Source organism: Choristoneura fumiferana, chromosome 2 (genome assembly GCF_025370935.1).
Source record: "Choristoneura fumiferana chromosome 2, NRCan_CFum_1, whole genome shotgun sequence".
Classification (NCBI taxonomy): Eukaryota; Metazoa; Arthropoda; class Insecta; order Lepidoptera; family Tortricidae; genus Choristoneura; species Choristoneura fumiferana.
The window spans coordinates 8,140,963-8,155,025 of record NC_133473.1 but is presented as its reverse complement, the minus strand read 5'-3'; the positions used below and the strand labels follow the sequence as shown (position 1 = coordinate 8,155,025).

The 14,063-nt window shown below is 37.8% G+C and overlaps 1 protein-coding gene across 4 annotated transcripts in view; it reads left to right on the top strand.

Moving 5' to 3' along the window:
• Lrp4 (LDL receptor related protein 4) overlaps positions 1-14,063 on the top strand; it is a 30,050-nt gene that overhangs the window by 3,165 nt on the left and 12,822 nt on the right. For 3 of the 4 annotated variants that reach the window (XM_074107036.1, XM_074107051.1, XM_074107042.1), the window contains exons 2-10: positions 2,671-2,814; positions 4,664-4,843; positions 5,398-5,507; positions 5,970-6,174; positions 7,742-7,871; positions 11,113-11,219; positions 12,755-12,914; positions 13,499-13,649; positions 13,735-14,054. In XM_074107036.1, the coding sequence (XP_073963137.1) occupies positions 2,760-2,814; positions 4,664-4,843; positions 5,398-5,507; positions 5,970-6,174; positions 7,742-7,871; positions 11,113-11,219; positions 12,755-12,914; positions 13,499-13,649; positions 13,735-14,054 (1,418 nt within the window). In that variant the 5' untranslated portion in view covers positions 2,671-2,759. The remainder of the gene's footprint in view (positions 1-2,670; positions 2,815-4,663; positions 4,844-5,397; positions 5,508-5,969; positions 6,175-7,741; positions 7,872-11,112; positions 11,220-12,754; positions 12,915-13,498; positions 13,650-13,734; positions 14,055-14,063) is intronic. The other variant, XM_074107046.1, reaches the window with a different exon arrangement.

Sequence of the window (14,063 nt, the reverse complement as noted above, 5' to 3'; positions counted from 1 at the left end):
TTAAGCATCCCTGTGTTTCTAGTAGCCTTTGGCTTATCGACGTTAGTGGGAAAATCACATATGTTCTTCCTAACATACATGATTATTTCAAAAAAAGATCTTAAAGATTCACGCGTCTACAAATTATAAATTGCTCTAATTGCTCTCTTTTGTAAGATAAAAATTGAATCAATGTCTGCAGCAGATCCCCTTAAAATAAGGCCGTACGAAATAATGCTATTAAAGTAAGCAAAATACACCAACCGTGCCGTCGCCACATCGGTTAGCTGCCGTAATTTTCAAACTGCAAAAGCAGCAGAGCTCAATATACCCGCGATTGCTGTGACGTGAGGTCCCCACTGTAGTTTAGAATCGAGCGTTATTCCTAAAAATACTGTTGATTTTACAAATTCAATAGTTTGACCATTTAACTTTATATTAGAAACTGAGTTCGAGTTAGATGAATTTATCAACGAGAATTTAATACATTTAGTTTTCTTAGGATTTAGTAACAAATTATTGGCAGCAAACCTTTTAAATGTGAGTTAAATGAACGTAGGATAAATGTCTATTCGAACCACTCAAAAATATGTTACCTACTACGGCCTTATTGCGTCGCAATATGAGTCTGTGGTACTTATTTTTGGAACTTTGAATAAGTTCATCTTTTTACACTTTAGGAAGTCATTTAATAAATTGCCTTTTTTTGGTATACGGTCTTAATTCTAATTAAAATATCGAAGACGTCAATATTGGTTTCAATTATTCATTAATTAACTGTTGCCCGCGACTCCGTTCACGTAGAATCGTTTACTGCTATCCCGCGGGAACTATGCAATTTTCCGGGATAAAAACTATTCTATGTCCTTCCCCTGGACTTGTACCATCTGTATACCTAATTTCCCCTAAATCGGTTCAGCGGTTAAGATGTGAAGTGGTAGGTAACAAACAAACATACAGACTTACAATCTTTCGCAATTATAATGAATATTAGTGAGATTAACTTTGCTATTTTTCATAAATTAATTTAAATACAATAAAAAACTTTTCCTGTTTTGTTAAAAACAGAAATGTCTTCCTATAAAATACCTAAAGAGGAAGAGGTAAAGAACATTCTGCAAGAAACGGAACGTTTATAATATTGCTGACTCAAGAAATATTCCGTAAATTATTTATACTTATAAATCGTCAGTTTGGATCAAAATGAAATGACCCTTAATCATATACGAATAGTTAACTATTCACAACTAAAGCACTGCACCAAATTTGACGAAATTTGGAATTGAAAAGAGCTTGCGCTTTGTAGCAGAAGAAACTACGAGTAGAATATTATTAAACAGGGAATGAGAGCGGATGATTCCATGAAACACAGTTATTAAATTATGTATAAATATAAATCGAATTAATATTATGTAGAAAATTACGTATAGGTAAAATTGTGTTATGTTGTAAGTACATTACGTATTAATCTACTTATGACTTCAATTATGACTTCAATTTATTAGGTACTTCATTTATTCATCATCATCATCATTATTACGACTTCACAAAAAATGTTTAGAACCTCTTCTTCTGTGACCTTCTAGAGTCCAATGTTATCCTGAATGGACTATAGTTTGTCTTATGGTTTATAATAGTAGGATAGGATAATTAATCATATTATAAATATAAGAAAGTTTATGAGTAGGTATGTCTGTACGTACGTACGTGACTGTTTTTGTTACTCTTTTACGGTCAAACGACTAGACGAATTTTGATGAAACTTGGTAGGCAGATATTTGGGCAACTGACACACAAAAAAATAAAGTTTTTGCTATCATTCGTCTGGTCGTAGTTAGGTACATTATCACTGGTCCGAGTCATTGCCGACTGAATTCACCTAAACTTTTGATTATTTTTTTACATATTACAAATACAACTAAGTTAAAAAGAATTACTTACAGCAGTAAACTCTTTGTACAAAATAAGTAAAATAACACAATTGGCAAACATTACATAACAAAAACCGTACGCCAATTAGTACGCCATTTCGGCAAAAGCTTTTGTTGGTTGTTGTCGCGCGTACTATGTTTCCAGTGCTAAAAAAATAGCTATAGTTTTTATCAAGTAAAGCAATATGCAATAACATGTCTAACTGATATTCTGCTAAGATCTTAGACAAGACGTCGATCAGCGCAAACGTTTCACGTCTCACCACAAAATGGGTAAGAAACAAATTTAGAAACAAAAGTTTTCTATCACTCCTTTGAACAAAAAGATTTTGGGGTAGATAAATGTTGGTGGCTAAAACTTGGTTAGGCGCCGTAAATTACGTATGCTATCATATAGACTTGTTTATTTATCTTTATCTTTACTGAATCCACGCGCCTAAATCTATTATTTTACTCGTATTATGTAGGTGTACTTACCCGGATATGTATCTAAGACGACTCCGACTCTATTATAACAGAGCGTCTAATAATGTGATAAGATTCGCGTCATCGCCCAAGCCGGAGCCGATCCCAAGGTATACCGAGCGGAGCAGCCGTATTAAACGTCTGGTGGTGAGGGTGCACGGTGCACCCCTTACAAAGCTAATAAAGATGGTGATACGTCGATCAAAGGCACCAAATGTCGTCTCTTTCTGTCTCGACCAAAGGCTAAGGTTACCGCTCCACGGCATCTTGTCTATATTATTTATATTGTTCTCAGATAGCCGTCGCAATGATGGCCAAGGTGCGGGGCCGAGCCGCCGCGCGGGTCACTTAGGCGATGCGCCTGCCACCGCTTTGAACGCCACCATGCCCGCGCCGCTAGCCGCATACGTCACCTTATTCACCTTACTATGGCTGTGTGGTGAGTACGATTTAAGTTCTATCGCAACCTCTCTGCTGACGATACGGCCAGTGATTTTCTACTACATTGCCTGCCAATTAACTATTGTAAGTAGAGCGTCTAGGTCGTGCATCTGTTTTGATGGAAAATTTGTTCGATATATAATATTAGCGCGCGCGTAGTCGTGGCTGGACATAACTGTAAGTATTTAAACAGAAGAATTGTGGGGGCGTGGGGCCTGTGGTGAAACAAAACGCTTTGAAGCAGTAACATAACATCAGCAGTTCCAAAGTTCTAATGTAGATGTCCATGCGCAGCGATGATCACTTAAGCTCAGGTAAATGTAGGTAAATGTAGGTAAATCAGGTAAAAATAGTAAATAGACAATATAAATTATAACAACAAATGCTATACCCTACCAGGGTTCATGTTAAATTTAAGAGCTTAATCACAAGTCCGTTTCTCAGTTTTTATACAAAAAATAAAAACTGAAGAAAGAAGAAGATTACAAAAGAAAGTTTTACGCGATAAACGATATCTCTCGTTTAAATACCATTAAGTATGCACCTTGCACAATTTGTCATACAAGTGTAAATTGAATTTGCCTAAATTGTTTTTGACAGCAACGTTTGAGCATAGTTACCTAACGATACCAGACAATACTGAATTAATTGAACAATAAATGTAGCTACCTAAATAACATTGCGGTCTTAAAAACTAATTACCAAGAGTGTATTGCTGCGCAAACATAATAGGGTATCGTTGCGGATATGCATACCTACTCATAAGTAATAATGTTATATTTATTGAACTAGTTTCAGTGAAGCATAGAGCGACCAACAATATGATTCCTAGGCCACCATAATTATCTTATCTTAGCAAGTTATTTTTTTTGTCAATCTATAAAATGCTAATTGAATAACGTAAAATATTAAAATGTTAAGATTTTGTTGTTAGGTACGTTGTAACAACTTGTGTCATGATCAAGGTCAATTTTTTGTACAGAATTTGAAATCGAATTTATTGTTTACAAAAAATACACTTGTAGTTTTACTGGCACTGTGTTCGAAAAGGAAAAGTCAACAGATTGTATCAAATGCTTGACTATTTCTCTAAATTATTGCGATATGAAATAATCTGTGGTGACAATCATACCTACATAACAGAATCTTATGACAAAAACAATAGAGTGCAAAATCGCATGTAAGCAGTCACGCGAGTTAAACATAAAAATATCAATTGCGACCCTAGGTGACTCGTTGTAAGTAATTTATAAATAGATTCGTGGAACATATTCTTCGTATGAACGTGAGACCATTTTGGTGACAATTTGTAAGTACGAATATTATTGACATGTGACTTGATTGTTTACGCATCATGTGGAGAAGAATGAATTGTATATGATATGAAAATAAGTGTGAATTCGGTATGTTGTGTGTCGTGCAGTGGCGTGGCGCCGTAACAACTCGATTCCCACCGGATTGTTTAATATTTTTTTCGAGACGACAGTGATGGCAAGTTCTTATGGCATGGCAAAGGTCGCGGTCACTAACCGCGAGGTGTGGCATCCAAACTGATCCATACCGAACTAACGCTTACTTACTTCCCAGGCTGCCTTACAAAAATGCTCACTCCACGTTACTAGTGTCGTGTCAAATTTGACAGTTGATTAAAGATTTGCACTCACAGTGACGGTTTCTAACTTTTTCTAAGGGCTTTTAAGATTGCCCTAAGACGAATAGCAGATATTAACGCGAGTCAATAATTACCAGGCAAGCACGCTTCATCTAAGACCACGTCTTCGTATACCATTAGACGTGCTTGTAATGATCATTATGGAGTGATTATACCGATTCCTCGTTTTTGGCAGTATCCGCGGAAGAGTCACCACCTCTAGCGCTGCCGCGTCCCACCAACTCGACATCAGAACTAGCAGACCCTCGGTCGGCGGTCCGCCGGGTGCCGCCGTACCAGCCCCCGGGTGCTGCCGTGGGCGGCGTGCCCGGCTTTCGACCGCACAGCCCGTACACACGTATTGAACCATGGCATCGTAAGTATCTGTCCAGGCTAAAGTCAGGTTTTCATAGTACGGTCAAGGACTTTAATTCATGAACCACCATGGGCATTTCAAAGGAAAAGTTATTACGATTTTCCTTGTTCATTAATGCGATGTTACTATGATGTTTACTGTGAAATGGTTCCATGGTGGCTCAATAATTAAAGTCCTTGACCGTACAAGCAAAATTCGAGTAGGTATACATTGCTTGGCTAGCGAATTAGGTACGATGTGACGGATCATTCAAGGCCGGCAATGTATTGCCACTCAGATTATTATAGGTGTGAAAACCTAGCGTATCACTTCTTTACGAGATTAAAATATTGAGGAAAGTTGTAGCATATAATCATCAACGTAGCTCTGCAAGTTAAAGTGCAGAATCAGATAGTCTCATATAGCACGTAATACCATAGTGGCTGTGTTCACATATGCCAATCAAAGCCTCCACGAGATACCTACCAAAAACCTATAGTTCACAACTCCACAAGTCATCTATCAGCAAGATTAGCATAATACAGATTAATTGTCTATTATACTCGTTAACGCAGATCGACCTATATTTGACCGGAATGCGGACGTGGTGGCGGACGACGTCGAAGACCACATGGAGGATGGCGGCTGCCACATACCATGTCCAGAACACAGTTTCTCGTGTCAGGTAAAATCCCAACATATCTGCTTATTTATCTGTAGGACACTAAAAATTCCAAAATTGGCGTGACGTTATTTACTAATACGAGTAGACGGTTTAGCTGAAGATGTTTGTAATTTTTCTAGCACCCACAGTATTTTAGTACTGATGGTTGGCTTTATTGTGACTAGCCTGTGCTCGCGAATACATTGCGGTGTATGTATAGTCAACGGCCGTTATGAAGTAAATCCTGACACATTGCAAAGCCATGAAGTTTCTCAATATTAACAATATGAATCATAGGCAAAAATGCAATGCTTACTTGTTGCGTGCAACAAAGTAGTAAGTGTAGCATTTTTTTTCAATGATTGCCATTAACAATAATCAGGATTTTTATAGTTGTGCAATGTGTCAGGATTGACTTCTTAGTGGCCGGGCACTATATAATTGTATTAACCATTCAATAAATTACCAATATTTGATATCTAGATATCCTGCACCTGTATCGCAATGGAGAAGCGTTGCGACGGCGTGGCGGATTGCGCAGAGTCCGAGGACGAGGCCGGATGCGCACGCTCCTGCGACGAACAAGCAAATCGGACCGTCTGTCATAATACCAACGTGTGCATCGCTGTCGAGTGGCTGTGCGATGGCGACAACGACTGCGGCGATTTCTCTGATGAGACGCGCTGTGGTACGTACTAATCCAGCTAGGATTAAAAAACCATACGAACATTGTGAAGTTTGTAAATGTAACACTATTTATTTGAGATAACGTCTCAACTTACGTAACAATTCTTGAGCATGTATTCAACACATGTAAGCTTAAACAGTTATCTTTATAAAAAACAACCCGACTGCTTTTAAAAAACGTGTTGTTACCGTTGTTACTAACAAGAACTTAAGATAAAGGAGCAATCCTTTAAAACGGCAAAGAACTACTTATGTATTTTTCTAAGCTGTGAAATATGTTACTGCTGTTATAAATAAATTATTTTCTTTCTTTCTTTCAATCGAAATATTTGTGTACCGCCAAGGAACACGGCACTGATGCACAATTTTTTCTTATTATCTAGGGTATAAGATCTATAATAAACTTCCATCAGAATTGGAACTGTTGCCTATGCTACGTTTTAAACATAAATTGGTGACATTCCTTGTTAATAAATGTTATTATTCGGTTTCTGATTAATACTTGAATGACATTTTTGTATAATTTTTTACTAAAAAGACCATTATAAATACGAAATCATAATTTTATACATATTTTATAACCTGCTCAATTTCAATTTAAATTGGTAATTTAAGTAATTATATTTTTTAATTCGATTACATTTTTTAATTTCATTTCAATTGATTATATATTTTCAACTGTACCGTAAGGTACTTTGACCCATTGGTGGGTAACTGGCCTATATGAAAACCACATAAAGAAGGGTCCAATAAAAACATAAAAACGTGATCGAACAATTAATATCAACCACATGGTAAAGAGCCATATTCTCAAAGCAATAATAAAACCAGGACCGAGTTAACCCCAAGGGACAAAGTTACCCTTCAGGGCCAAAGTAACCCGAACCTACGGTATTTGACAGATCTATAGTATTTTGTTTTTGATTATGTGTGTTTAATTTTGTATTTCTACCTATCTATTTAATGTTTTGTACGCTCATAAAGGCAAGACATAGATGACCACAAAATGTTTTTTAGCAACTCTGTATCTTAAAGGTTACAGACCTATGTTCTACAATAAACATTTTTTCTGATTCTGAACATAAGTTCAGTTCATCAGCTAACCTTCCAAAGCTGTTTCTGTCAAAATAGCTATTGAGTGTTTAGATCGATCGATTTGCTAATAAAAATTATACTATAACTCTCACATAATTTATTAAACGACTTGACCAGCGCTCATGAGAGCAAAATTCAAGGCGAAGAGTTATTGAGGTTGTACCTTGATTTTACGAAAATGGTAAAAATTTAATTAGGCCAGAAAAACTAACGAGACCATTTTTGACAGATATTTTTTTATTGAATTAGTATCAGGCTCGGCAACACAGACCCTGGAGCTAAAGTACGATCAATAAAACTGAATCACGTACATACCAGAGTGGAACATTTGTGCTACTAATGTCATGTTGGCATCTCATACATCTGCCAAAGAAATCATAGCGTAATTGGATATGAAAAGGTTCCACCCTGGTACATGATTGAGTTTCCTCGACTATACCTACTCACAAATAAAACGGCTGACTGTATCGTAGGTGGTACACTCAACTGCACCAAGGACCAGTTCACGTGCGGCAACGGTCTGTGCATCCACAAGGACTGGCTCTGCGATGGCGACGACGACTGCCGTGACAATTCCGACGAAACAAACTGTACTAAGGGCAAGTGAGTATCAGTGGCGTGGCGCCGCAACAACTCGATTCCCATCGCGATATCTAGATTCTTAACGTGACGTCAGTTATGACAAGTACGGCAAACTAGCTGCTCACAGTTTGAGATGTTGTATACAAAGACATTAAACTCAAACTCAAACTCACAACATTTATTGACAAGAAAAACACACTACATCACAACAAAAACACAGTAAAAACATAAATAGGAGAAGAGAGGAAAATAAGAGATATTGTGCTGTAGTGTGATGCCAAAAGGACTCAGCTCAGCATATGCCGTAGCCCTGAAACCAGAGCTGCAGCGCTGGTTTTCAGCTGAACCCCGGCGAGTGTGCACCCACGTTAACGTGTATTAACTTATGTTTGACTTCCTCTTCGGGTTGCCTAACGAATAATATTTACTCTTTACTATTGGTTAGTCTAGGTACACTGTTTTGTTCATCATCATCATCAGACGACGTCCAGTGTAGACAAAGGCCTCCCAAAAGAATTCCACAACAATTGCGTGCTGTCCGTTTCTGTTTTGTTACACGAGCAAAGTTATTTTTACTTTTAGTACTGTACATTATAATAAAGTGAACTGCTGGGCACAGCCCTCCTCTCAGAATGAGAGGACTTGGGCCGTAGTTCCCACGCGGACCCAGTGCGAATTAGGAAATTAAGTACCTACCCAACTGAACTCAGTTCCTTCCTAGTGTAGAGTTCAATTAGGGAACTCCCTAAACTCCCTAACTCCCTAATTGAACTCTACACTCACGTTTGACCACCTATATCAGTTGGCTCACCGCCAACAGTAACAGCTAGTCACGGAATATAATATCGAGGGACAACTGTCAAAGACAATAAAATCAGTCACATACAATAATAATAATTAAATTAATTTATTCAAGTAACATGTGTCATTTTGTTATGGGAGCAAACTAATAAATAAACTACTGGGGATGTACTTTTTTATATGGTGACTGAGCACACGTACAATACAGTTTATATCAAACCTCACAACAAATGCACTAAACTAAATCATTACGATTCTCAAAGGAACGGTTTCACCTGGCACTAGTTGCAGAGTGTTTTGCAAGTGATTTACGCAGATTATGTAATGTACCTAAACCATTCAAGAAAAGATTAAATCGATGAGTTTCGTAAATTACTCTCGTTAATAATGTTAAAAGATCCTGTTCACAGGATTTATCATTAGGTAGGTACTGTACTAACTTCTTGCGTCCGTTGATTTGAGACTGGCAGCATAGTTCCATTTTTGAATAATAATATTGAACGGACGCAAGGGTGTTAAACGGAGGACTTGTATCCGAGCTGCCAACGTAGCGAGTTATTTGGAAATACACATGAAAATAATATAAAGACGTGTTTTTAATGAAAGTAAGATATAATTAGGATAGTGGACCGTCCATCCACTACAGTACCTACGTCTAGTTGTGATTTGATATTCATATTAAAACAACTTGAATTTATGCTATTATTAGCTTTCTATAATCATTTAATGATATCTTTAGGTAAAAAAATAACAATCGTCTATTTTAGTCTACCCACTCATGCTAAGTAGGACGGTACTGCTGTCCTAGTTTTGTTATTATACACCGAAAGTCTGAAAAGGCTGCGTAGGTCTTTTCTTATTAGATTTTATTTCAACTCTCATTATTTGCGTTGAATTTTTAAGTTAATTTCTTTTTGATAAAATTTAGGAGAGCCTTGTGTACTTACCTACTTATACTCGTACAGTCGTAGAAACTGAATCGCGTACTTGCTAGGTTTGTCATTTTTTGCTGGAAAAGTCATTTTGACGTTCCATAGAATCGATCAAAGAAATCATCGCTAAATTGATTGTGAAAAGGTTCTACGCCGGTATGCGATTCAGTTTTCTCAATTATCTAATCTAACGTTAGCTACATCAGAACAGTAAGCAACAGTACAAATCCTTCAGCAAGTCCATCCATCATTCATATCCGGAGCATTTCGAGCCATACTTATTATACCAATAGCCGTTATAATTTGGGATGTTTATATTTTATTTTGTTGTGTCCATAGCGCGGTATATAGAGGGCAAAAGGCGGAGAGGGTCTGTAGATCAATAACGCGGGGGCGGCGCGGGGCGCGCGGCCCCGTTGGCATGGCGACGCGCCTACGCTCGCAGCCTCCGTCCTGAGAAGACTCTCCCAATATATCCAACTTCCGTGGGCGTACTATTCATTATAGAACAAAATCATCGACGTGATTAACATTCAGCGGGCCACGTCCGATTCAAGTTATACTTAATAGCGACATTATTCGACAGTCAAACTTGACGTCACGCTGTAAATTGCGATAAATTCGTGAAGGGGTACACGTATGTAAATTTATCTCAAGTACCTACCTTATAATTACACAGAATAATTAGTTATTATTTAATTGACGTTATAGAAATATGATCTGAGCTTGATTCTAATGCGTAAAAGGGGCTGATAAACGTACGTAAGCTTCTACGCTGGTGGATTGGTCAATCTTTGCGAACTTAAGTGACATACGAGCGAAAAAGCTCGCAGAGCCACCGCGACTCTACCTGGTCCTTTAAATAACCAGTGTGCGGTGAGCAAGTCATTTAAAGCTTGTGCAGGATTAGCTTTATCAAGTCGCGGGGGTGTTTGAACTATCAGAGAATAAGAACTGGCATCTTTACACCTCTAACCTAATTTCTAATTAGCGTACCTACTTGTTTGATTTAAGTAAATCTACGAATGATAAAATGCAAAAGATACCATCAGCCAAATATGTGGTCTACTACTAAGATTGACTATCACATACTTGTACAATAGGGAGTTGTTACAAAGCCGAAATATTGCAGCTAGTGGTTAGATAAGTTCAAATTAATAGATCATCATTCATCATCATCATTGTTAAAGTTTTTCAAGAATTTTAATTGATATTGACAAATATTTCAGGAACATTTACCTACCCGATACCGCGACGTTTATAGTGTTATGCGTGAAATGTGACGTCATATTGAATGAAATTTTCCGGTGAACATCTTTCGTACAGGCGTTATTTTAGACTTTAAGCACTGGACGAAATAATCCGAATACCTTGTCACTCTCACATAATAAGCAGAAATTCAATGAAAGCGTCACTTTCTACGCAACTGGCACATTTTTGACGCAAATTGCTTGAATAGCAACTTTTTAGTTTGAAAATATTTAGCCCCTCTTTCATTTGTTTTGTACTATTTTAACATTGCACCACAGATGCAGAGAAAATCAGTTCATGTGTGCGATCGGCGAATGCATACAGCTACATTGGCGCTGTGACAAGGAAGCAGACTGTCCTGACAACTCGGATGAGGCGGATTGCCGTGAGTTATTTTTCATTTACAATTAGTCAGGACTTTTGACAGGTGATCACCGTTGTCCACAGACATAAGCAATACCAGAGAAATTTCTGCTGCGTTGCTAATCTTAAACAAATAAATACAAAAAAAATGCCTCTTCTAGCTACTCGTCCTTTAAACTTCCCCAGCTGCAATACCGTTCGAACGACTCGATTCCTACCGGGTTGCCTAAATTTTTTACGTGACGTCAGTGATGAGTATGGCCAAGCTTGGGTAGACTAACCGCGAGATGTTCCATCTGAAGAAATATTAATCCACGTCACTATCGGAGCGAGAGATCAACCTCAAGGTTGCCTAACAAAACGAACATGTAAACCCTCCGCCTCTGACTGAACCTTTCATTCTGGAATACAACAACACAAGCAAAGCCAGAGCGAAGCTAGTTAATTACATTGGGGTTGTGCGCAAATTTTATAGACTGAATGTTATTAGTGCGAAAACATACCGGCAGTTCAGCCAGGCCCCCGTCCCGATTCACACCATATTCTACTAATGACATCGCTTGGGGCTCGAGGGGCATTGAACTTGGTAATCTCTGCCAATTTGACAGTATTTATTCGTCCGGTACTTGTGTAATGTAACGATTCTAGCATCCAAAAATACTAAACATACTTTCAACGCTAACAAAGGAAGTATTAAATGTTATTATAACGGATAACTCACGTCTTAAACCGAGTTTAGCTCGACATGTTTCGGGCTATTTCGTAGCCCTTCCTCTCAGGAGCACGCGAACCAGCGGCTGCCGCAACACGCACACACAGACACACAGAGTTTATCCGTTATAATAACATTTAATATGAGTGAGTCTCACGGTAGTTTCATGTTTATTTATTTATTTATTAGACATGCCAACTGTACATGAACAAGACATTTAAATTAATCTAAATTATAAGTTATAGCCCCCGCTCATGCACCAATAACAGCATTGATCATGTTCGGGGAAATTCACTAACAAGTAAAACTATAAGACCTAATGTAGTTTTACTAATTAAATTAATAACAAAAAAAAAGGTAACTAATTTTGAGGGGCGTGCGATGGGTTCAGCATGTTCAAAGGAAGTATTCATATAAATTTTTTAACCTTTGATAAAGAAGCGTTAGTGTCTCCAAGTAGGTACCTACCCGTCTTTATTAATAGCAATAGGTACTTCTTGTATTTGGATTTTATAGTACTACGAGTTTCTAATTCTAAGTAAATGAATTCAAGTAGGTATAACACTGCATTTATAAGCAGGCTGGTGACTTTTCAGTGTAAGTTAATTTACCGTACTCAAGGCGTTACTGGGGGGTAATTTTCGTGATCGAATGTGGTGAAAGTTTGTATCGAATTGAAATAACGAATATAAGAAATGAATATAGAAATTCTCTCTCTGTGGACCTTGAACAATATTTCTTAGTTAATTTTCGATGGGTTGTTAAGATATAGATATCTTCGATTGCACGGACCAATCACTAAAATTGATAACGATACATGGTTCTAAGTAAGCATATGCACGCAGCTGTGGACCTTCTGCGATGCGGCGAAAACGAGTTCCAGTGTGACAACAAGAAGTGCGTGATCAAAGAGTTCCAATGCGACGGCGACAACGATTGTGGGGACTGGACGGATGAAGACTCTTGCCCTATGCTGCCGGGAAGTTGTAACGCTGGAGAGTTTAAGTAAGCATATTATATTCCAACAAAATTTGATTTTAAACTAAGGTGTGTACTCTTCTAAATAAAAGTGTATACTTAATCACCACATTTAATCAAGAGTCGAATTGTCAGTGTTGCAGACTGGGCCCATCCTAGAATGAACTGAACCTAGAACTTTTGATTAAAACTAGCACCTACTAGAGAGCTTTGATGGATTAGTAGAAAATCATTAGATAGCAAAATTTTAATAAAAATATCAACAAATATTCTTTATTGAATACAGTACAGTCAGTTATATGTAAAAAAACTTAAGAAGATGACCTGTTGTATGTAGTAGTAACGTGTCCGTAATCCGTATAGGTAAGTCAACGGGCCATATTCGAAAAATTACTTATGTCCCATATCAATTGTGCACTACTACAGTTATGGAACACGTCATCATATTAAGTTTTTTACCTGTAACAAAAAGAATACTAAAAACAATGTAGACAATAAACGTCGCAAGGTAAATGTTGGAGTTAATTCCGACATACCTACTTATATTTAAAAATGAATTCTTTACCTATGTAAGCAAAGCCATTACAACGACAATAATTTTATGTGTGTAGATGTAGCGACGGTAAATGCATACCAGAGCGCTGGCGCTGTGACAGCGAGCGAGATTGCGCAGACGGCGGCGACGAAATCAACTGCGAGTCGCATGCAATGAGGAACTGCACTTCCGATGAGTTCGCCTGTCTCGATAGTCGGTGTATACTGGTAAGAATAAGTATAGGAAAAAATCTATTTTCTCGATGCATTATTACCTATCAGTATCCAATTTTTAAATTATTTCATTTTCCAGAAAACTTGGCTCTGCGACGGTGTCCGCGACTGCACAAATGGTGAAGACGAAAATAATTGCCAAGTTTTCTGTGAACAAGACCAATATATGTGCAAGTCTCAAGAGCATCTCATCAGTAACGCTTTCAGGAACTGCGTGAATAGAAAACATGTTTGTGATGGCATGAAGGACTGCCCTAAAGGTGACGATGAAGAGAATTGTCCAGTAAAGAGGAAATGTAGTCCGGAGGATAAGTGTGAGAAGCAGTGTATTACTACGCATGAAGGCTTGCCCGCGTGCGCTTGCCCATTGGGGTTCTTGTTGGCTGATGATGGTTTTAGGTATGTGAT